This window comes from Neovison vison, chromosome 9 (genome assembly GCF_020171115.1).
Source record: "Neovison vison isolate M4711 chromosome 9, ASM_NN_V1, whole genome shotgun sequence".
NCBI classification, from domain to species: Eukaryota; Metazoa; Chordata; class Mammalia; order Carnivora; family Mustelidae; genus Neogale; species Neogale vison.
The window spans coordinates 23,361,602-23,384,195 of NC_058099.1; the positions used below are offsets into that span (position 1 = coordinate 23,361,602).

Genomic DNA, 22,594 nt, shown 5'->3' on the forward strand with positions numbered 1-22,594 from the left:
AGCCAGTGGAAGGGGTGATGGCCAACTAATCCAAATAGTACAGAAATTAAAATCAATGCATTTGGTTTTCAAGGGCACCTTCATATGCCTGTGAGCCCGAGTAGTCAACTTTCTAATTTGCATAGTGTTTTGCCTTTAATAATGCATTTGTATGTAAATGACCTCCCCTAATCTTTAAAGCAACCCTGCAGGGTAAGTAGTTTTATTTTCATTTTAAAATGGCTCAGAAGCTCAGAGAGATAGAGTGACTCGCCCAAGGCCTCCCAGCTCCTGCCTGGGGGAGTTAGACGTTGAAGCCTTGATCTTAGGTGTTCTCACAGCCCACCAGCTGGAGCATAGTCAAGGGATTTAAGGAGGGGTGAGGGGGGTGGGCAGTGGAGGCAAACAGAAGGGTGCTGCAGATCAGGCTCTGGTAAGCATCTTTTATCACCGCGCTCTCTCTCTCTGTCCATTCCACCTTTCCTTATTCTTCCTCCCCCTGCCCCACCCCCACCACTTGTAGAACTGAGTCCAGGACCGCCTGCCCTGTTCAGCGAAGCTGCCGCCCATCTAAAGAAGCTGGAACTGGAGACCGTGAAGGCCCCTGGACCCTGGCCTGCTCTGCACATCAACATAAACAAGGTGCCGCTGAGGACCAGGGCCGGGTGATGGGCCCGGACCGCCGGCTGGCGGCAAACCTCTGGTTATTCCCCTGGCCTGCCTCCTAGATTATGTGCCTTGGTCTTGGAGGGATTTCTATTCAATTGTTCCTGGCATTTCTGAGTCTCTTAAGAGCAGAAATGTACTTACGTTCTTTTCGGCTGAATGACAGCACAGGGAGTTTCTCTCGGTGCCGAGGCGAACAGGCAGGCTCTGTTAGGAATCTCTCCCTCCTTCTAGATCTAAAGCTCAATGAGGAGGTGCCCACATTTGCCTCTTCCCACGTTTACCCATCCACATGGGTCTATTCCGGCTGTTGTAACAAAATACTGTAGACAGAGTGGCTTAAACAATAGATATTTAGTTGTCACTGTTCTGGAAGCTGGGAAGGCCAAGATCAAAATGTCAGCCAGTTTGGTTCCCTGGTGGTAAGGGCTGTCTTCCTGACTTGCAGATGATTGCCTTCTCGTTGTATCCGCACCTGCAAAGAGAGCTCAGTCTCTCTCTTTCTCCTCCTCCTTTTCTTCTTCCTTTTAAGATTTTATTTGTAAGTAATCTCTATACCGGATGTAGGGCTCAAACTTGCAACCCTGAGATCAAGACTCGAATACTCTACCAACTGAGCCCCTCCCTTCCTTTGAAGCCACTAATTTGATCATGAGGGCCTCATCCCATGACCTCGTCTAAATCTCTTCACTTCCCAAGGGCCCCGTCTCCAAATGCCATCCTGTGGGGTAGGGCTACAACCTATGAATTCCAGGGTGGTGGCCGGAGCATCTGGACAATTCAGTCCAGAGCATCTGACAGGTCCTAGCACACAGTAGAAGTTCAGTACTTGTTTTCTGATGGAAAAAAGGGAGGGATTGAAGGCAGGAGAGAGAGAGGGAAAGGGCCACAGCAAAACTCTCCTTTGGTTAGTTAGACCCGTTCTTCTACCCAAATGAGCAGCCTTATGGAAGCCAAATTTTATCTTAGAACTATAGAATGTCCCGGCTGGATTCAAACTACCATTTAGCTCAGCTTTCTTACCATCTGAGCCCAGAGGAAGGGAAGTTACTTTCTCGAGGTTGCACAGCAGGGGCTGAGTCCCAGGGCCCCTGACTTTGGACCCAGTGCCCTCTGCACTCCAGCGTGCCACTCTGTTTTGCACACCAGAGTTTCTCGACTTCAGCACGACAGACATTCTGGGCTGTGATTGTCGTGGAGGAGCTGTCGGTTGTGTGTGTTGTTGGATGCGTGACAACATCCCTGGGTTTCACCCGCTAGTCCCAGGAGCACCCCCATCCAGGTGCAACAACCCACTTCATCTCTAGACATTGCTACAAGTATCCCCTAAGGGGCAAAGTCACCCCTAGTAGGGAACCAGCATTTTATACATATTTTAATTTTTAAAATCCCCAAAGCAGTCTTTTTCCCTCGTGAATCATTTCTTCCATTCCGATGCTTAGCCTCGCCCCCTTTATAGGAGGGAATAGGAAGGATTTGGAAGATCAAGCCTAGGAAGCTCTCCCTCCTTACCCGCACTGGACTATTATTCCTCCACTAGAGCCAGCCCTCCAGCCTACATTAGACTTCCAGGATTTCTCATTTCCTTGCATACCTTGCAAACCCCTCAGCCTCAAGTCCCTTTGACAACATCAAGGGCCCGCTCACCTGCTTTTTCTTCCATACCACCCTCCCTGATGGCCAGCTGGAGAGAATCCCTCCTGAAGTAGAGCACCGATATCGACTCAATCAACAAGTGCTTAGCAGGCAGGCCTGTATATACCCAGTATATCACATGCCCCCTGCGTGGTCTTCTTTCTCTTAGTCTCTTCGTTTTCCAACTTATTGTCTGCAATCCACACAATAAATGATTTGAAGAAGCTTACCTAGAGTTTGGCAGAATCCAAACGTATTTTATAAGGAGCTACAGCAGATAGCAAGCCTCGGAAGGCTCACAATCTCTGTGAAACCCGTAGTTGTTGGTGGGCCGACAGCAGGACTGGCTTGCTCCAGGTTAAGGTATATCTGAGACAACGGTGCATTACTGAGCATTTCCCTGGAGCCCCTTTTTTTCCCTTCCCCTTGAAGAAATGCATCAGGGAGCAAGTGGGCTCAAGTGATATCAGATAACCTTGGGTTTGTCCAAACATAGAAGCAAAGTGTGTTACTTCTTTATCCTTAATCACACATTCCGTGTCGTGACCCTATACTTGGCAACCAGTGGCTTCCCTGCTTTCAGGGATTTTTCCAGTCTCAAGGATCGAGAATCCTCTGAGTCTTTGAAGATTTGGATAACTTCCTATTCTCGATTTGGTGGTAAGAAGACAGTTTCGTGGCTCAGGTCCAAAGTTGCACCTGAAATGATCACAGGGATTTAAGTCTCACCAGATTTCAAATGTGTAAACAATGTTATAAACAATTTAAAAATGCATCCAATCCATTCTTTATCCCCAAATGACTTCCCCCAAACAGATGGACTGTTTCCAACTGTAATCTTCGCAAGGCCTGACTGTCGTTTGTATGTTGTAAAATCTGTATTTCAATATTGAATGATCAGGCATCTTTTCACCATTCAAACTGGATGCAGAACACGAAGTGTGGTCATGCAAAAGAGAGAAACATAGTGTTCTTGGAACCATCCTTCAGGCTGGAATGGTGGACTCGGTGCAGTCTGGACGTTTATCTCCTAGAGATGCCTTTGATGCAAACCTATTCATAGAACGGTAGTTGGATTTTCCAAAATTTATATTGGTCTTCACCTGAGTCCATTCAGAGAGCTGGCCGGCAGCTCCTGCTTCATCTGGTAGAATAGGAACAAGCCAGCTTTGATTTTATATCCCAAAGAGGCAGTTTAAAGGAACCAAATTTGAAGGGGGAAAAAAAATAATGCTGAATTCTCATTCTTTTCTTATTTTAGCAGCATTCTTTTTTTTTAATCTTCGGTCATTACTGTCAGTATAACTATATCCCCTTAAGCAATTGTCAAAAACCTCAAGTGGGCTTTGGAACAAATTTAATTCTTACATTCCAGCATATCATTGCAGAAAATGAAATCTAATTACAAAATTAACTCTCCACACACCAGTGAAAACACCCATGCTGGTGTTAAACAATTATCTTCGTGTGGCAGAATTTACAAACACAAGATAAATTATCCGAGAGCCCTACCACCAAGCTCATCTTTCAAAATAAATGAGTTACTTACCTGTTTTGGGAGGGTGGGGGCATTCCATGCCTTCCATGCCAGCACTCCATGCTGACTGGTAATGATTCCAGTCATTATATATTACATATTCAATATATTATAATGTTTATTTATATTATAATATAAAATTATATTATTCTATATTCTATATATTGTATATTATATATATATAGAGAGAGACTTGCCATCTCTCTGCTTTGTTTTTCTCACCTATAAAATGGGGATGGTGGTAGTATCCCCCTTCAGAGGGGACAGCTCCACCAGAGGAGTCAGTGATACGTGCTTTGTCAGCAGCTGGCCCACAGCAAGCTCTCAGTAAATGTGAGCGACGGGGACTGTCTCTCTTTCCATCATCACCATCGTCATCATTTTTGTTTTATGGTGCTGGCCAGGGAAAGAGCGGAGATTAAAACCCAGGTCTTCTGCCCCTGCTTATCTTGCTGTTCCATGAAATTGCCTCATTCTACTCGTTCCACCAAGGGCTCCTTGATGCATTTGGAAGTCCCGCTGGGAAACTGCATTCTGTGCTCTCTTTCCTTTATTAAATGATGTCAACCCGCCAATTACCCTCTGCTTCCTCTACCACTTTCATAACACCCCTGCTACACGTACCAAGGTGCTCAATTGGACTTTTGAATTAACAAATGGGGTTCATTTGGGGACTTGAGAACATTTTGTTTTCGCCCTGTGCGTTGTACCTGACACGCCGCCGCAAGGCCTGCGATCACTAAATTGACTTTTAGCCATCGTAGGGTCTTATACCTTTCTTATTAAACACATCTCTTCTAATAATAGCCATTTATCATTACCATCTTCCTTAGTATGTGTTTATGGAGCACCTGCTGTGGGCCCAGCACCATGTTTGCACTGGGATATGCAGTGACCGCCCTAAGGCAGGGCTCACATTAAGACTTTATTCGAAGAGTGGTGTGTGTATCATCAGAGATGATTTCTGGTTGTACAGATCGATGCGTATTTCTTCATAGTTGTGTAATTATCGTAATGTCTATTACAATAAATAGCCACGAAGCCTATGATTTCAAAGATCCTGTTGTGTAGGACACACTGAAAATGGGCCGTGCCCGGGCAATCCACTCAAAGTGCATCATAGAAATGATAGGTATCTGTTAGGATGCCTGGCTGGCTCAGTCCTCGGAGCGTGGGATTCTTGATCTCAGGGTTTTGGGTTCGAGCCCCACGCTGGCTGTAGAGATTACTTAAAAATAAAATCTTTAAAAATAAATTTTAAGTACATGTTTAGTGAGTACCTAGAAGATGACAAAACAGTGAAGAAAGGGTACCATATCCTGACATCTGAGACACTCCGCAATGAGGTGAAAGAGATACGAGTTTCTGGAGAGTCAGGAATTTCAGCAAGGTTTGTTGTAAAAATCCCAAAGCCCATTTTTTCACTCTTTCCCCAGCAAGTCACAGGATTGAATCTGTATAAGAGGAGGCCGTTATGGGGGGAAACAGCACTGCACTAGGGGATGGGAAACTCGAAGCTTCGGTCCCAGACGTGCCCCTAGCTGGAAGAGCCACTTCTCTCTGACCCTTCAGCCCATCTTCTCGTTCGACCCCTCACCCCTGTGCAGGGAGAGTACTTCCTCTCCCTGCTTCACGCGAGGAGGCTGAGGAGGTGGGGCCGTGCTTGTGAATCCTTTGCAAACACTAAAAGCAGGAGCCCGCGGACAAGGAGCTGGGGGTCGCACTTGCGTGTGTGTTTTCGCCTGTGTTCCGATTGATGGGGAAGGTTCACGTAGCTGTTTCCTTTCCTCTTTGTTGACAGTCGGTTGCATGTGTTTTGGGTTTGTCACAGGCTGAAGAGAAAAAAGTATCCGAGAAGACTCTTCAGACCCCGCTTCTGCCTTCCCCCGTCGCCGACCACGTGAAGTGTAACATTTTGAAAGCCCAGCTGGAGAACGCATCCCGAGTGAGTGCCCAGGTCGGTGGAGCTGGGACATTCCTTTGATGACGCGTCACCTCATTGCGGAGTGTCTCAGATGTCAGGATTTCCTTCCCTCCCTACAGGAGAAGAGATACTCTAGGCCTGAGATACCGCGTCCGGCAGGGTCCAGCCAGGAGACAAGAACCACACCTGTTACGTGAACAGGGATTTTAACCCCAAGACTTACGAACTGGTGTCCGGTTATTCCCTGGGGAAGTGCAAGCGCCAGCTCTGTAGGTTGTCGAGGGGTTGAAAGCCACAGGCTGCTGCCCTGACCTCTGGTGTCCGTTCGGCTGGCCTCCCTGGCTGAGTGCGTGTGTCTCCCTCCCCCGCCGTTCTTTTTTTTTTTTTTTTTTTTTAAAGATTTTATTTATTTATTTGATAGAGAGAAATCACAAGTAGATGGAGAGGCAGGCAGAGAGAGAGAGAGAGAGGAGGAAGCAGGCTCCCTGCTGAGCAGAGAGCCCGATGTGGGACTCGATCCCAGGACCCTGAGATCATGACGTGAGCCGAAGGCAGCGGCTTAACCCACTGAGCCACCCAGGCGCCCTCCCCCGCCGTTCTTTGTGGGATTCACCAGAGGGAGGAGGACAAGGCTTCTAGCAAAATCATATGATGTAATTCCTCCTCGGCTTGTTACACTGATATGAAAAGACAGATTCTAAATTCCATTGTAAGCCGTAAGTGATAGGTGAGCCGAGAGCTTATTATGATTCCTGATCAGCAATGGCAGCTGGGGGATTAAACTGTGGGTTTGACTTTTCCCACACTCTCCCTTTCTCCTTCAAGTATGAGCTGGCACACAGCAGGTGCTCAATAAAAGTATGAATGCAGGCATTGATTACATTTGAATGATTAAGTGTTAAATCCCCCTGATGGGGAATGACTCATGAAAACATTTTTTTTCTTCTATAAACACCGGAGAAAATTTGTTATTGACTGAGTACTTCGTGAACCACCTCTCTGAGCTACCTTCGCATTTCTGTAATCCTTTGAATGCTGGAGACTTGAAAACATTTTTTGTTCACCGAGATAATTCAGGTTTGACTAACCGGCCTGTTTTCTTCAACAGGTTGGAAAAGAGGAATCAACGTTTGTAAATATCAATAAGAAATCCAGTCTTCAGGATGCTAATGTAAGGTCTGTTGCTTCTTGTTTGAATGGGGAAACAATGCTCTGTATCATCAACGTTATCCTGGAAACATCACTCACCAGTGATGATTAACATCACTCATTTGTTAATAAAATCAGAGAGGAGAAAAGAAAATTGGAAAGAATGTCAGTACGAAGAGATAGAAAGAGACTGGCTGAAAACAACTCCATTTAAATCTCAGAAATGCTGCTTAGTCTCGGTTTTATTTTTTTTTTTTAATTTTTTTTATTTATTTTTTTTTTTAAGATTTTATTTTATTTGACAGAGAGAGATCACAAGTAGGCAGAGAGGCAGGCAGAGAGAGAGGAGGAAGCAGGCTCCCTGCTGAGCAGAGAGCCCGATGCGGGACTCGATCCCAGGACCCTGAGATCATGACCTGAGCCGAAGGCAGCGGCTTAACCCACTGAGGCACCCAGGCGCCCCAGTCTCGGTTTTATTATTTCTAACTGCTGCGCTAACAAAGAAATCGCTCTGAGGTGCTTCACAAGTATACAGATAAGACCTTGTCATTCCCCTGCTTGATGTCCTGTAAGGACGCCTTTGCTCTCCCGGTGGAGCCCAGACTTCTCAGCAGAGCCTGGGAGACCCCTTAGGACTGGGCTCTGGCTTTCTGCCCCAGCTCAGTTTATCACTCTTCCTTTGGCCGTTGATGTACTCTTTATACGAAGCTCCTTATAGGGCTAGACCCATGCATGCTCTTTAAAGCTTCCGGGCCATTACCACTTTAAACCCAGAGGGAAACCCTCCTCCTCTGATCTCCCAGAGAGCAGACACCCTTCCTCTCTCAGCCCAAGTAAGTCACAACCTATAAATCATGGCAGTCCCATAGCCTCCTTGGTGGTCTAATACTGGTGGGTATCCCCAGGGTAGACTTTCCTAAAATAGGTCCAAGCGTCATTGCATCAGTCTCTCATTAAAAACACAGACTTTTAGGGGTGCCTGGGTGGCTATGTTGGTTACGCGTCAGACTCCTGGTTTTGGCCTGGGTTGTGAGATAGAGCCCTGCGTCGGGCTCTGCACTTAGTGGGGAGTTAGCTTAAGATTCTCTCTCTCCCTCTTCCCTTGCCCCTCCCTACCATGCACACAAATAAATAAATAAATCTTTAAAACAAAACAAAACAAACAAAAAACATGCACACAGGCCACCCAGGTCCTTCTCCAGACCTCTCAATCCTTGGAGGTGGGGTGGGCTGGACAGGAACCAGAATTTCAACAATACTCCAGATGATCCAGGAAACATTGCCCTGGGGAATTCTTGATGTTAAAAAAGAAAACTCAGGGCACCTGGGTGGCTCAGTGGGTTAAAGCCTTGGCCTTCGGCTCAGGTCGTGATCCCAGGGTCCTGGGATCGAGCCCCATATTGGGCTCTCTGCTCGCCAGGGAGCCTGCTTCCCATCTCTTTCTCTGCCTGCCTCTCTGCCTGCTTGTGATCTCTCTCTCTCTCTCTGTCAAATAAGTAAATAAATAATCTTTAAAAAAAAGAAAAAGAAAAAGAAAATTCATACTTTTGAATGTCACCTTCGAATCCCAATCCATGTTCTTCGTATAACGTTGTCTTAGTGCAGAGCACAGACCCAGCTACCTCCTGGACTCTGCAAAACCTTAATTCATCTCTTCCCATCCTATCCCACTAACATTCACCTGTTTTTCTTTTTTTTTTTTTTTTTTAAGATTTTATTTATTTATTCGACAGAGAGAGATCACAAGTAGGCAGACAGGCAGGCAGAGAGAGAGCGAGGAGGAAGCAGGCTCCCTGCTGAGCAAAGAGCCCAATTCGGGACTCGATCCCAGGACCCCGAGACCACGACCCGAGCCGAAGGCAGCGGCCTAACCCACTGAGCCACCCAGGCGCCCCACATTCACCTGTTTTTCTGTTTTGGTTAATGGCATTATTACCTACCCATCATCCAGATCTGATGTCTGGGAGTCCTCGACTTTCCCCTCTTCGTCCCCTCATAAAACTGATCCCCATGTCCTGCTAATTCATATCTTCCCCCACATCTATCCTCTTTCTTCCTGACCTGAATCCCGGTCTACCGCAAGCCCACACCGTCTGTCTGCTTGGTTACCTTCTGCTACAGTCTTTGAAGATGCTCCCGGCCAGCCTGTCTTCACTAGTATCCTCTTCCTTTCTCTAAGGGTTTTTCCAACAAGCAAATCTGACTGTGCCATTCCCTTGCCTCAAACCTTTAATGACAACTTGGCCTTCAGTGTAAATTCCTGAGTCTGAGGCCCCTCGTGACCTGGCCCCTGCTTTCTGCTCTAGTGGACATCTCCTCCTCGTCTGTGGGACCTCACTGGTTGGCGGTTCCAGTGCCTTGCTTTCTGTAGCTCTCTACTCTGTCTTCACCTTGGAAGTCTTCCCTCCATCTGGTTAAGTGTAAACTCCTCCACGAAGCTTTCCAGATGCCAACCATTCCACCCAAAGTGAAGTTGTGTGCTTCCTGGTTGAGTATGAGTCCTTCCAGGGACTGTGTTCAGTTGACACCAGGGTCCCAGCTTAGGGAAATCATGGATCTAGACTATGCTGACTCCAGTTTCTTTATTTGCTCATTCATTCACATGTTTATTCAACAAACATTGATTAGGCACTGGCAACATGCCTGGCACCGTATTAGACACTAAATAGAGGAGAAATGGGGGCTCAGAATGGTTCATTGGTTTGGTAGAGGTTCCTTGCTGAGGACCCCAACTTCTTTTGATGCCCTTATGTCCCAGAAGGTAATTTCTGAATTTTGTAAAATGAAATTAGTCATAACCGCTGCAAAAATGTGTGAAAGCTTTTTCTTAAAATCTCTGTTTTGAGTAGGGCCCATTGGTTATCTGGCATATTTTCTTGAGGAAATATAGAAGTGAAACAATTTTTAACATTTCACATATACACAAAATTAAAATATTTTAGAACAAGTCTTAAAGGCCTTCCGATTATGCTTTTTCACATTAAATACTCTGTTTATCTGTTAAAAATATATACTGTGCTATATTTAAAATAGCATAACTACCAGATTACTTGGAAGTAAAAATGGGTTATCCACGGGTTTCTCTCTGCTCATTTTATTGGCAAAACCTAGTAATGAACCAAACCCTGGAGGTAGGTGTTTTGGGCAAGAAGCTTTATGTGGTACCCCAATTATATTCAGTTCATATTTGCTATATTTTCTTCCCTATGATTTTGGGTTTCTTTTTTGGACTTTCTATGATATATTTAAAAATTATATTTAATAAGTAGAGTGGACAGGAAGAAAAATGGATATGTTTACTATCAACATTATTAAGGGTTTAAATTAACTGAGAAAGCAATTCTTACAGCCAAAACTAGACCATAAACTTTCCTGTTGGTGATATTCTGTTTTTTTGCTCTGTCTCTAGAAGTCCTATTCCTATACGTGTGGAAACTACCCAGCCAGTAGTAGAAAGGCCGGAAATCAAGCCTCCCCGAGTGAGGAAGTTAACAAGACAATACAGTTTGTGAGTTCTGTACTGCGAGTTTTTTAAATGATAATCACAAAGTTGATGCTAAATGTTCAGTTGTAAATGCTTTTAGCCTCTCACACCATTTCCAAAGAGCCTTCCCCCAAAATACAGTTTGTTTCCAATTTAGGTCATAATGGGACTTGACTTCTCTCCCTGAAAGCATTACATAGTTGGCATATGTATTGATTATCGATTGCTATGTAACAAGTTAGTCTAAAATTCATGGCTTTAAACAGTTCACATTTATTTCCTCACGGTTTGTGTGGGTCAGAAGTCCAGGCATAGGCTCAGTTGGATCATCTGTGTCAGGCTCTCTGACAAGTTTGCATTCAAGGTGTGGGTGAGGGCTGTGGTCTCATCTGAAGGCTCATTCTTGCAGGTCAGAAACAGGATTTGATTCTTGCTGGCTGTTGTCTGGAGGTTGCCCTCATTTCCTAGTCACGTAGACCTCTCTAGCTTCCTCCTTCAGAGAAGGCACACAAGAAGAGCCAGGGAGAACTCTCACAAGGCAAAAATCACAGCCTTTTGTGACCTAATCACAAGTAACATCCCATCACTTTTGCCATATTCTGTTCTTTAGAAGCAAATCAGGAGGGCCAGCCCACACTCAGCAGTCAGGGATTACACAGGGGCATGGATACCAGGATGGGGAATCCCCAGGAGCCATAGCAAAAGCTGCCTCCATGGCAAAATTATGAAATGGTAGCATGGTCTGAGCTGGGTGAGACCTGTGGGAGGAGTCCTATCCCAAAGTATCCCGGAACCACCAGGGCCTGTCCAGTTTGGTTCAGCTTAATAAAAATGTTCTTGGCTACTATATACACAGAGTTGTTTTAGGCTATTCTAGGAAGAACAAAATGAATTTGCCAGTTCCCATCTGAGGAGTCACGGTTTATTGGAGGGAGAGACAGATTGCAAATAATTATAATCCAAAGACCAGTAACTGCTATCTTAAGAGTAGTAGTATTTTAGTAAGAGCAGTAGTGCTAATCACAGTGGTAGTTCCCATTTCTTGACCTTGGCAGCAGCACCATACCTAGGTGTGTAATTGGCCAGAGGGCTGCAGGGAGATCTTTGGATGCTGAGGAAAGCATGCAGCTCTCGAGTCAGAAGGGCTTCTGTTAGAGTCCTGGCTAATAGTTTACTGCTCTAAACTCTTGGGAAAATTACTTTTTCAGCTTCTCTTTCCTTGTCTGTGAAATGGGTGAGATCATACCTAGCCTTGAGGAATTTGGTGAGGGTCGCTGTGCCAAAATGCCTTCCCAGCCCATAGCAAGGGACTTGGCCAGTGGATGAAGCTCCCTTTCCTTTCTTCTTGATGACCTGGAAGCCTTTGAGAAAAGGTCAAGTTTAGGGGATACCCTAAATGCAAAGTGTGGGCTGGGGAGGGTGACTGTGGATGCACTTTTCAAACAGCCATCTCGAGCCTGCACCTGGGAAAAAGGAAAAGGCAACCACCTCCCACTTCATTAGCCTTAATAGAAACGCTGGATGGTTAGAGCAGCTGTATTTCCTAGGAAAGCCAAAATGAGTAATTCAAATAATTAACAGTCCTAATGGTTTCTGGGGGACAAATTAAATCATGAAAAAATCTGCTCCCCGGAGGATAAAGCTGTCAGGATTAGACTTTCTTTTTACATTTTGAAACTCCGAGTGTTATTATCACCTATTCGGGATATGTAATCATGTTGGAAACAATGACTAATACGTGGCCAGGAAGGAAAGAAAATTTAACTCACTGCAGTGGCTCTTTTAAGCAAGCCCTTTTCAAACCTCCAATGTCACCTATGTATTTCTTAAGCTACCCCGAAGTATTTTGCTTCAAAAATCAAAGAATAGAGGCATTTTCCCCATTAGTAATCATAGCAAAATTAATAGATGAGATTTTTCCCGGCTTTAAGTTTTTGCCCCATAAAAATAGTTCTTCAATTGTTGACACCAGGCACCACTCACTTCCCGTCATAGATATTGGTAAGTTAATAAACACAGTGTCAAGGAATACAGATGGAAAAAACTCAGATTTCCCTTTTAAAAAATATTTCTGCATTACTGTTTTTGAAACACACACACACACACACAGCCCTTTTGGCTCTTAGGGTATTCCGGGTTCCTAGGTCAGCAAGATGTAGAATTGGATTTTAGGGTTCCCCACCAAGAGCATCATGACGTTCAAATGCTCTGAACGAGTTTTCAAGCTGATGCTTTTAAGGATATGCACAAAAACATCCGCCATGTTGTGTCCTGGAAGTAATGACGTAGGGAAGAAATGTATGGCTGTTGTATGCAGAGAAGAGTAAGAAGCAGACGCCGTGTAGAGTTCAGGCAGGAAAGAGTGTCCTCTACTGATACCAGCCAATGTGTTTAGAAAATGATGAGCTGCTGTATTTTCTTCTAGAAATGTAACTTTAGTATTTATTTAAACATTGTATAAAAACCTAAAAATATTCTGGAGAGAAAAATATCCTCAGTCTGAAGAGAAAAGATAACCAATTTCCTAGAATCGTGCCATCAAAAATAACCTAGGTTCACATCGAACGACTCTTGCTGTAGACATTTTTCATGTAGTGTTAAAATGAAAAGAAATCATTTCAAAGAAAAGAATCCTGCTACACATAAAATTGTACTTGCTAAATGATGTTTCATGAATTTAACATGAATTTACCTCAGAAACGGAGGTTGAACTGAAAGACGTAATGTAGTTAAGCACAATATCTCTTTGCCACAAGATCTAAGTTAGGACAAAAGGTTATAAAAACCATCAAGAATTTGGAGTCTTTTTCAATTCTAGGCAGCGTCAGTTGACTTCCTGCTGTGAAAGATGAACTATGTGTGTGTGTGTGTATTTTAATGGCCTATAATGTTAAACTAAATAACTGTGCTTTTAAGGTTATAATTTTCTTTTTTAATGAGGCAGAAAAGAATTTTAACCCCACTCTTCCACTTAACTAGCTATCTGACCTTGAGAAAGTCCTGTCACAACCCGCCACCCAATAACGTCTGCTTCTCTGAAGAGTGGAGAGCGTAAGGCAGGGCTGTTGTACAGATTAAATGGGCTAATGCGTGTGTTACTGAGTGGATTAACTCCCTCAGCATGGATCCACTCATGTGGCGTCTTACTGGTCTTCCCACTTACTCATTGCAACCTCACCTGTCCCCTAATTAAGAATAAGTCCTAAATCCTCTTGAGGCTTCTCCGTATACAGAAGGTTCCAGAATCTCTCAGGACCCTCCTTGCTGAGTTCCACCCTCACCTCATTTTGTGTACCATGGCTACGTTTCCCATGAAGCCACGGCCCTGGGAGGGACCCTGCTCAGGCCACCCTGGTGCCCACTGGCTGTGGACCTTTCATCTACACTGTTGCTCAGCCATTACTTCTAACAGTAATGTTAGAAGTAATATTACTTCTGGGAGTTCCACTTGCAACCCCCTTAGGAAAACTGTATCAGGGTCCCTAAGATCACCCTCAAGTTTGATCAGCCACTAGAAGGACTTGCAAAACTCAGAAAAGCTGTCATCTTCATGGTTATAGCATATTCCAGTGGAAGGATCCAGACTAAAATCAGCAAAGGAAAAGGCACATAGAGTGGAGTTGAAGAAGACTGGGCGCGAGCTTCTGCTTCTCTTGTCCTAGAGGAGTCACGTGGGCAGTGTCTCATTTCCAAGCAGGGGAACTCACCCGAGCCTTGGCGCCCAGGGTTATTAAACTGATAAGAACAGATACTACACTTGATCTTAGCCAAAAGGCCGAGAAGCGATTGGCGCCCAGGGTTATTACTGGGGGTCTCCAATAACCACCCCGGAGCCCAAGATCAAACTGTTATAGTCTGGCCCTAAGCTCTAGGATACAAGAGCAGGTCTTCACTATAAGTCACATTGCTAGCACCGGCTGTGTGGCATGGCCCAAGGTCAGGTATGCAGGGACACCCTTATTAAGCAGGTTATGCCCAGGGCCCTGAGGTTCTCCCAGAAGCTCATCAGTGGCCCGCGGTTCCTGTGGCACATGCCGAGTTAGAGCCCCCAGGCCTGCAGGGTTAGTTAGCACTGTGCTGCACAGGCAGCAGTCCGGTTGGCATCAGGGGGTCGGGGACTTGTCTTAATTTCTGCAAGTTTGAGAAGATAGTGTTCATACTCAGAGTGGGTAATTGATGGCGTTGTTCTGTCCTGGGCCACTTGGGACCAGATGAAAAGGTCTTCCTGCCTTGACATACTTTGTGGGAGGCCAAACCTTTCCCATACATGTAATCCCTGGAAACAAACCCAGAATGTCAGCCTGGGCTCCTCCTCCATCATGGCGACTTCCTGTCTCATGTACTTTTCTGCCTGCATCATCCTGTTCTGCCAGAGAGGTTCTAAGACCAGAGCTATGAGGCCCCCAAACGCATGTGCCCAGCTCCTCCCCTCTAACTAGTTTATTACACCAATGGGACAGTAGCTGTTAGGTCACGGAAGGTGCCATTGTGCTTTTTACCCAAGGCATTTGGTTCTTAAATGGCTTGTATTTACCCTCGTAAGAGAGGCCCCACTCCCTTGGTTTGGTGGCTCCTCAAAAAATTAACCATATGACCCAGCAATCTGACTTCCAGTGGAATCCCAATCCAAAAGCATTGAAAGCAGGGTCTCAAACACATTAGTACATCAGGGGGTGCACGCATAAAGAAAATATGGTCTATCAATGCAAGGAATATTATCCAGCATTAAAAAGAAATGAAATTTTGACATATGCTACCACGGGGACGGACCTTGGAAACATTATGGTAAGTGAGATAAACCAGATACAGGACATATATAGTATGATTCCACTTCTGTGAGATACTTAGACTAGTCAGATTCATCCAGACAGAAGGCAACACAGCTGTTACCAGGGGCTGCAGGGAGAGGGCATTGGGAGTCACTGTTCAGTGGATACAAAGCTGCTGTCCGGGGTGATGAAAATGTTTTGGGTGTCCTGAATGTATCTTTAATGTCACTGAATTATACACTGACCAATGGATAAAACGATACATGTTATGTATATCTTTCCATAATAAAGAAAAAAATTTTAAATCCCTTGGCAAATAAATGACAGAACATCCAGCCCAAATTGGCTTTGGCAAAAATGTCACTGTTTTGGATCCTGGAAGCTGGACATCTGGCAGACATCTGTTTGGGGAGCTCCCCCATCCCCCTCCCGGCCCTCCCTCCACTCCCCACAGCCTGTTTATTGTTGTAATGAGCAGAGCTTCATGTGCTTTTAGTAACCACAGTGATGAAGACGACCTCCCTCCTGACCTGGCCGAGGCAGTAGGAGCGCCCACCGCCGCAGCCACAAACACCACCGCGGCCACCACGCAAGTCTCCGTGCCACTGGTGTCCCCCAAGGGCCACAAACTCAGCTCACCTCAGAATTCAGAAAGCAAGAGCCAGCTGTCCCCAGGGGCCAAGGTATGGGCGAGGGTCCCGAGGAGTAGCTGCGCTTGCTAGGAATTCAGTATAAATTGAGCACATGGCATCCCGCGTGCATTTAAACTTGGCTCAATCATCTGTGCGCTTGTAAAGCAGGGGAAACAGCCCCCGGGGCTGGGTTTTTATGTAACTCTTCCCGAAAGATGACCTGTTTATGAGATGCAAATGGTATAATAAAGATCTTGTGCAGTGTACTTTAAGAGAAGTAGAAGAGATGTTTGAGGGCAGTTCGGTTTTAGAATATCATCCCTACTTGATCTATAGTGCACATAAATACAGAAAACAAGACACGTTGCCCCCCCCCCCCATAATGGAAATCTTGGAAGAGTAAAAACGTAGACGTGTTCCCATCCCATTCCTTATGTTGGATGGCCCACATGAATAGCTTGAAAGTGGAAAATATTATTTTGTCAGTTTACAATTTCCGGATGTTGCTAACTATGTGAATGGGCTAGGATAAGGGCCTTACTCAAGACATTTCTCTTGGTTTTTTCCTGAGTGACACTAAGCTGTGGTCATTCTATACAGCGAGTGGTCCAGATGCAGTCAGACCTATTGCTCTGCTAGTAGATGTCAAGTCAAAGGCTCCCTGGTCTGTGGACACCACTGAGGAAAGGGAGTGTGTGGGGGTGGGTGTCCCGAAGGCAAGCCCAGACCCCGGACTCTGTTCCCAGCTGCTCCTTCCACATGTCTTACGGCCGCTTGAAGCAAGCAGTTACTCCACAGGCTTTGTTTCTCCAAGCCTGCTTCCTTCACCTGCAAATGGGAATCAAGTCTGCTTCCCTGCCCAGCCTATGGGCCAGTACCCTGTCTGGTGGAGCAATAAGGTCATTCTTGGGAGCCTCTAGGAGACAGTGGGCCAGGCCACATCCTGCTTGACCGTAGCCAGGCATATACCAGCTCCCTTCCCAGGATCTTTGGAAACCCCTTTGTGGTTCTCAACATGAGATCCTGCTCAAGCCAGAGACCCCTCAGCCAGTGACTGGCCCAGACTAAGGCTCCGTGCTTTCCTGTCAATCACCATCTGGTGACTTGAGCCAGGTTTCCCTGTCCTGGGCAGAGTCCCTCATACTGCTTTGTTACAAGTGTGGACACAGGTTCCTATCACCTGTTCTTTGCCACGGTTAAAACCAACACCACCCCCCCCCGCCCCCTCCAAAATGTATGAAACAGAGGAGAATTCAGTGGGATGTGGGTGGCATCCTACCAGAGGCCACAGGGCTCCCTCTCCTGGCCATCTCTCTCCTTGGGGCCCTGCTGGTGACAAGCTGATGATGGAGCTTATTTTTTTTTCCCCCATAAAGGGCCTCTAGGCCTTCCATGCTGCTGAGACCCCTAGAGCAAGAGGGAAAAAAAATGTTTCCCCAAAGCTGAACATGGTTTCAGAGATACCTCCCTCCCACCATGAAGATCTTCCTCATTATTATGCAGATGACAAAAAAAAAAGTGTTTTTAAAGTAAACTCTGTGCCACACATAGGGCTTGAACTCCTAACCCGGAGATCAAAGACTGCACGCTCTACCGGCTGAGAGAGCCAGGCGCCCCCTGTGCTCCTGAGTTTAGCCCCTTGAGGCCTTGATCCTCTTGATCCACGAAGGGGGCTTTGCTCTCAGTATAGTCAAAGGACTCTTTGAAGCAATTCCCCCCGCCCCCCAAAAGACCAAAGAGCACTCAAAGCACTTAAAAGAAGTTGTTTGCACCTTTTAAAAAGGTAGTTCTCTAACCTACACACTCTTTCTGCCCATTAAAGTTTCAGAAGACATTTGGGGCTTGACTTCTGGTATATGCCCACTGTGGGGCTAGTGACTCGTGTGGGGGACTGGCACGGTCATGGGCTCCATGATAGAAGGGAGGGCGAGGAGAGGGAGGAAAGTCTGTGACTTCCAGTGACAGTCCCTGGTCCGCCCAGAGCTGGCACTAACCAGGAGTATTTCTGTCTGCCTTCCCAGAGTCCCTCTGACCGAGGAGGTGCCTTTACCTTGGAGCCAGGCGATCTCCTGATGGACTTCACGGAAGCTACTCCTCTGGTAAACTTCCCATTTTGCTAAAACCAGAAAAGCCACAGACCATAGAAACATCTTGGCGGTAGGACGGATGGACAGAGGTGGGCATCGCTGTTGGGAAGGCTCTTCCTCTTGTCCTGCTCACGGCCTGGAGGCTCAGGGATCAGCCTTCTTTGGGGGTTCAGGCACATGGGTCCCTTTACCTCCCAGAGCCCTCCAGGGAGGCAGTGCTCCCTTCCCCCCTGAGGGCGGTTGCAGGGGTCCCATCCCGCCTGTCTGCTGCTTCCCCAGTGTGTAGGGCTCCTTGGTCTTGGCTTCTCAGCTTCTTGGGCTGCTCCCCGCATGCCCCCCGCCCCACCCATGGGGCATCTTCTGCTGCTGCTTCCAGCAAAGTGCTCTGGTCTGAAGCACTGGCTCAAGGCCTCCGCCCAGCTTTCCAGGCCCCTCTGCCATTCTCCCTCCCCTGCCTCTAGGTCTCCCCTTAGGAATGGTGGTGGTCCTCGTGGGACTCCTGCAGGTGGGAGACCCTTTTAGGGGAGAGAGCACTGGCCCGGGTATCATGCAAGCCAGACCTGGCTCCACTCTCTGCACACCCTTCTCAGGAGCCTGGTCGTGGGATCAAAGATGCCATCATTTGCCACGTCTGCCTCAGAGTATTCTAATGATCCCATGAGACAGAGTCCTTGAAGAATGTAGAAGCACCATAAACGTGTGTGAGATATTACGAGCAGTAGTAGATGACGCAGGCAGACTTGGATGTGCCTTTGGCTGGGCTCGGCCAGATACCCAAGTGTACTTGAGCGTAAACCATGGCCCACGAGTGTAGAGTGTGAGTCAAAATGTGCACCAGGTCAAAAACTCCCTCCTGAGAGCTTAGTGCACACCTGGCCTCGACTGAGGCTCCGGGAGCGGGCAGGGCAGCTAGAGGCTGGAGGGGAGGCAGGTTGATAAAGGACAGGCTTGGCAGGACAGTCACATAGAAGGTGCTGGGGAGAAGCCCCAAGTGGGAGTCATTCAGGACAGGCTCACCGGAGGAGCAGGAAGTGGGTAAGAAGGGTCTCTGGAAGGCTTTCAAAGGTGCGGGGGGACGAATGAGACAAAACGCCATCTAACATTTAGGAATGGTCATTGTCCCTGCTTCAGCTGGTACATGGCGATCATTTGTGATTTGTATTTCTCATCTGGAGACGTGGTACGCTCTGAGAGCTTTAGGTCAGCACGTTTGGATAAACAGCTGAGAACTGACAGCGGGTGAGACAGCCTGCTCCGGGAACCTGCGGGGCTGTTCCCCTCCCATGCTGGAGAAAATGCAGCCAAGTCCTTGATGGCCTTCTTGTTAGACAGACTGCCTAGAGAGAGCAACCCAGAAGCAGGGCCTTCCTTTATCCCCTCGCCATCCTTTTGCACAGATGAGGAAACTGAGTCCCAGAGTGGGGTAATCACATAGGGACAGAGATGTTCCAAGCCCATGTGTTCTAGTTCCTTCTCTGGTGTCCTTTCCATCATCAAATTGGGTTGAATCTGGCATCTGGATTTCAGAAATTTGCCGCTTTGAAGAAAAGCGATGCCTAGAAGGAGGGCTGTGTTTAAAGCACTCAGACTGAGAAAGCAGAACAAGGGGTGTGGAGGACAGGATAGCAAGTTAGGCAGCCTGGGCCTGTTGCTACATCGGTATCCCAACTAAGTATCCCAGCTGGGGCCTTATACCCTAGGAGGGCCACATGTGGGGGCTGGAAGCTAGGGCCCCAATCGGAGGACATCAGTCTAGCTGGAGGGCAGCAAACCCCAAAGGCACCTGAGAACCAACCTGAGGGCATATGAAGGCAGAAGTGGGAGAAAGCTAAGTTGTAAGGCTCACATGAAGAAAACCTGCTGGGTAGGAATAGAAGACAGTGGGGGAAGATCTCTCCTGAGTTAGGCTCTTGAGAAACTTCCAGACTGCTGAAGCATACCGAAATTAATGCCATTTGAGAGTCTATAGAAACTGCTACTGTTGTGGGACCCAGTGCCTAAACCTGTCTGGGGCCCCTGAGAAAGAGAAGGCTTCATAGCACTAGGGTTTTGAAGTATGAGTAAGAGTTTGCCAGATGGAGGAAATGGACTAAAGCATTTGATGCAGAGGGTACAGCATGAGCAAAATACTGAGTGTTTATTAAAGATTCTGGCAGATCTGAAAAACTTGGGTTAGTTTGCCAAAAAATATTTCATGGCTCTGACAAGAATGATGGGATTCCCTTAAAAACCACCATGTTGCTGGCCCAGCTGGTAGATTTAATGGTCCTATCTTTATCTTTTCTTTGAAAGTAAGTGTCTGAGATTAGAAAGGAAGCCACATCTGCCAGGGACCCAGAGGTCCCCAGTGCCTACCAAATGACTGTCTGGCCTTCGCTTGTACACCTCTGGCCACAGGGAGCTCATTCCCTCTCTGAGGATACCGCCCTTTCATCTCTGGGCTGCTCTCACTGAGCTCTGAAACAGGGCCCAGGCTGCTGCACTGCTCGGGCACAGGACAGCTGAGGTCCTGGTATGGCACCGGGACACAGCTGTCCACTTAACAGCTCAAGTCTGCAGCAAATACGTGTTTTCAGGATGGAACATCCTTAGTCTTGCTTGTGTGGATTTGAGGTGTGAGTGCATGTCCACGGCACACGTTCATACAGAAGGTATGCTGGAGGGCTCATACTTTGATGAGAGCCTGTTCCATTTGGGGCTTTCCTTGACATCACTGGCTTTGACCTTCCTTCACTCCAGAATCCCGTCTTCACTGAAGCTGAAGTATCCTCAAGAGGAAGGGGGGCTCCAGCAGTCTGCTTCTCCTATTTGGTCCTCTTCCCCCCATCTTCTCCATCTGCTCTGCCCAGCATCCTGGAAATACAGGCAACAGTCCTCTGTTCTTGTTGGGGAGGGGGGTGTGTCTCTGCCCCAGAGGACAGTGGAAGAGAGACTGGATTTAGGGTCTGGGGCTCAATGAGACTCCTATAGCCACAGGACCACTGGTTCCTTGGGCCAGAGCTAGAAGGACAGCAGAGAGAGGGTTGGGACCAGATTCTCCTACCTTCATTCAACAATGTCCCACCAAAGCAGTAGCACTAGTTTAACCCTTATGACTCCCACTTAGATGATCCCTTCTCTGCATAGGGTGGTTTTTGAAGAAGCGCAGTCCAAACAAATGAGAATAATAACATTTCCGTCTTTAACCGACATCTCTCAAAAAGCATTCAAGATTAAATTAGCACCTCCTTGGTTAACACTTCTCAGATCCCATTTTGCTTCCTTCTTAATTTTCTTGCACCCTGCATGACTCCAAAGATTTTCATCCTCAAACTCTCCAAAAAAAACATTCTTTCCAGGGTCACTCTTACACCATTTTTCCCTTCTTTTTCCATATCTTTTCTTCTCCCATACCCAGCTCTTTTACTATGTAGCTCAGCCTAGCTGTAGGAGCTCTACAGCCTGTGCGGCTTGTGGCTTGCCCGTCCCAGGATCCGCATCGAGGACCTGCCCACCAGACTGGAGATTCTTGCCAGGATGGAAGAGGCGGGGCAGAAAGAGGGGATAAGGGGAAGGGATAAGGCAAGCGAGGGAGGGCCAAGAGCACCCACTGTCCTTTTGGTATTCTCTTTTGGAAGGTGAGTCTGCGCTCATGCATGGGGTGTTGGTGTTAACAGAATGGAAGGAGGGGACATTGACACGTCAATCAAGTCTGTCCTCCAGGTCTGTCCTGCCAGCTTCCCTCCCCAGGTGACATGCACCACAAACACCTATGCCTTCTGTGTTCCTGATGCCTTGTCTTTAGGGCGTGTCCCTCCCCAATCCCCAGACTGCATGAACCGCTCAGCCAGTGGCAGAGCAGAGGCACTTAGGACCCATGTCTGTTCTGGGCGGGGGACTGTTAGTCTAGAGTTCATGCGCCAGGGAGGAGACTGGCCTGGCCAGTCGAAGGTTGTGTAGGACAAAAAACAGTCCCTGGCTCGAGTGTCGGAAGAACTGGTTCCCTGTCTAGCTCAATAGCTTGGTTTTTATTTTTGAACCTCATTCTATCAGGAGGGCTGAAGCTTGATCCCCAGTGAAATCGGGGTGCCTCTTCCACTTTCCTGGGGACTCATCCATCTTCCCCAGGGCACAGGAAGATGGAAGGCAGTCTCTTTAGTCTGTGATGTCATCTCTTTGCTGATACATCTGGGGCACTGCCTGCTTCCCTCATGCCCCTTTTGGGTGGGTGGAAGCCTGTCCGGCTGGGAGGAGAATCTCGATCCGCTGGCGCCTCTCTGCTCAGCACTTCCTAATGTCTACCCCTCCTCACTTTCCCTCTGACTTTTCTCTCCAGCCCTCACACTGGCAGCCTCTTTTCTTGTCTGGATGATGAAGAAGCCTTTCACATTTCCATCTTCATTTGTCTATGCCAAAAATCTTTCTGTTCCCCAAGGAGTCAGATTTTAAACCTCAAAAGCCAAGTAGCTTAGAAGAACCTAGCTGCCTGAATGTGGAAAAAAGCCAAGGAGGAGAGGAAATGCCGGGAGAAAAAAAATAAAACGGTATTTCAAAATAGTATCCTATTACCCGTGTTCTCTTATTTCCTGTTCATTTACTAACAGATGCATATTTAGAAGAGTCGTACATGCTTGTGGGATGGATTGACATTTCTTTACCATAAAAGTCCAATGCTAGACAAAGCCTGAAGTCATTCATCATAACCTTCAGCTAAGACACTAGTGGCTGGTACACAATCTGGTTTCTAGGCTGT

At 46.9% G+C, this 22,594-nt stretch overlaps 1 protein-coding gene and 1 pseudogene across 4 annotated transcripts in view; one reads left to right on the plus strand and one right to left on the minus strand.

Annotated features, from left to right (window-relative positions):
- The window catches only part of EPB41L4B (erythrocyte membrane protein band 4.1 like 4B), a 124,555-nt gene that overhangs the window by 92,729 nt on the left and 9,232 nt on the right, over window positions 1-22,594 (plus strand). For 2 of the 4 annotated variants that reach the window (XM_044265176.1, XM_044265179.1), the window contains exons 17-22: window positions 503-621; window positions 5,649-5,774; window positions 6,850-6,917; window positions 10,300-10,398; window positions 15,640-15,826; window positions 17,797-17,874. In XM_044265176.1, the coding sequence (XP_044121111.1) occupies window positions 503-621; window positions 5,649-5,774; window positions 6,850-6,917; window positions 10,300-10,398; window positions 15,640-15,826; window positions 17,797-17,874 (677 nt within the window). The remainder of the gene's footprint in view (window positions 1-502; window positions 622-5,648; window positions 5,775-6,849; window positions 6,918-10,299; window positions 10,399-15,639; window positions 15,827-17,796; window positions 17,875-22,594) is intronic. The other 2 variants (XM_044265177.1, XM_044265178.1) reach the window with 2 other exon arrangements.
- On the minus strand, window positions 14,036-14,161 carry LOC122917934 (annotated as a pseudogene).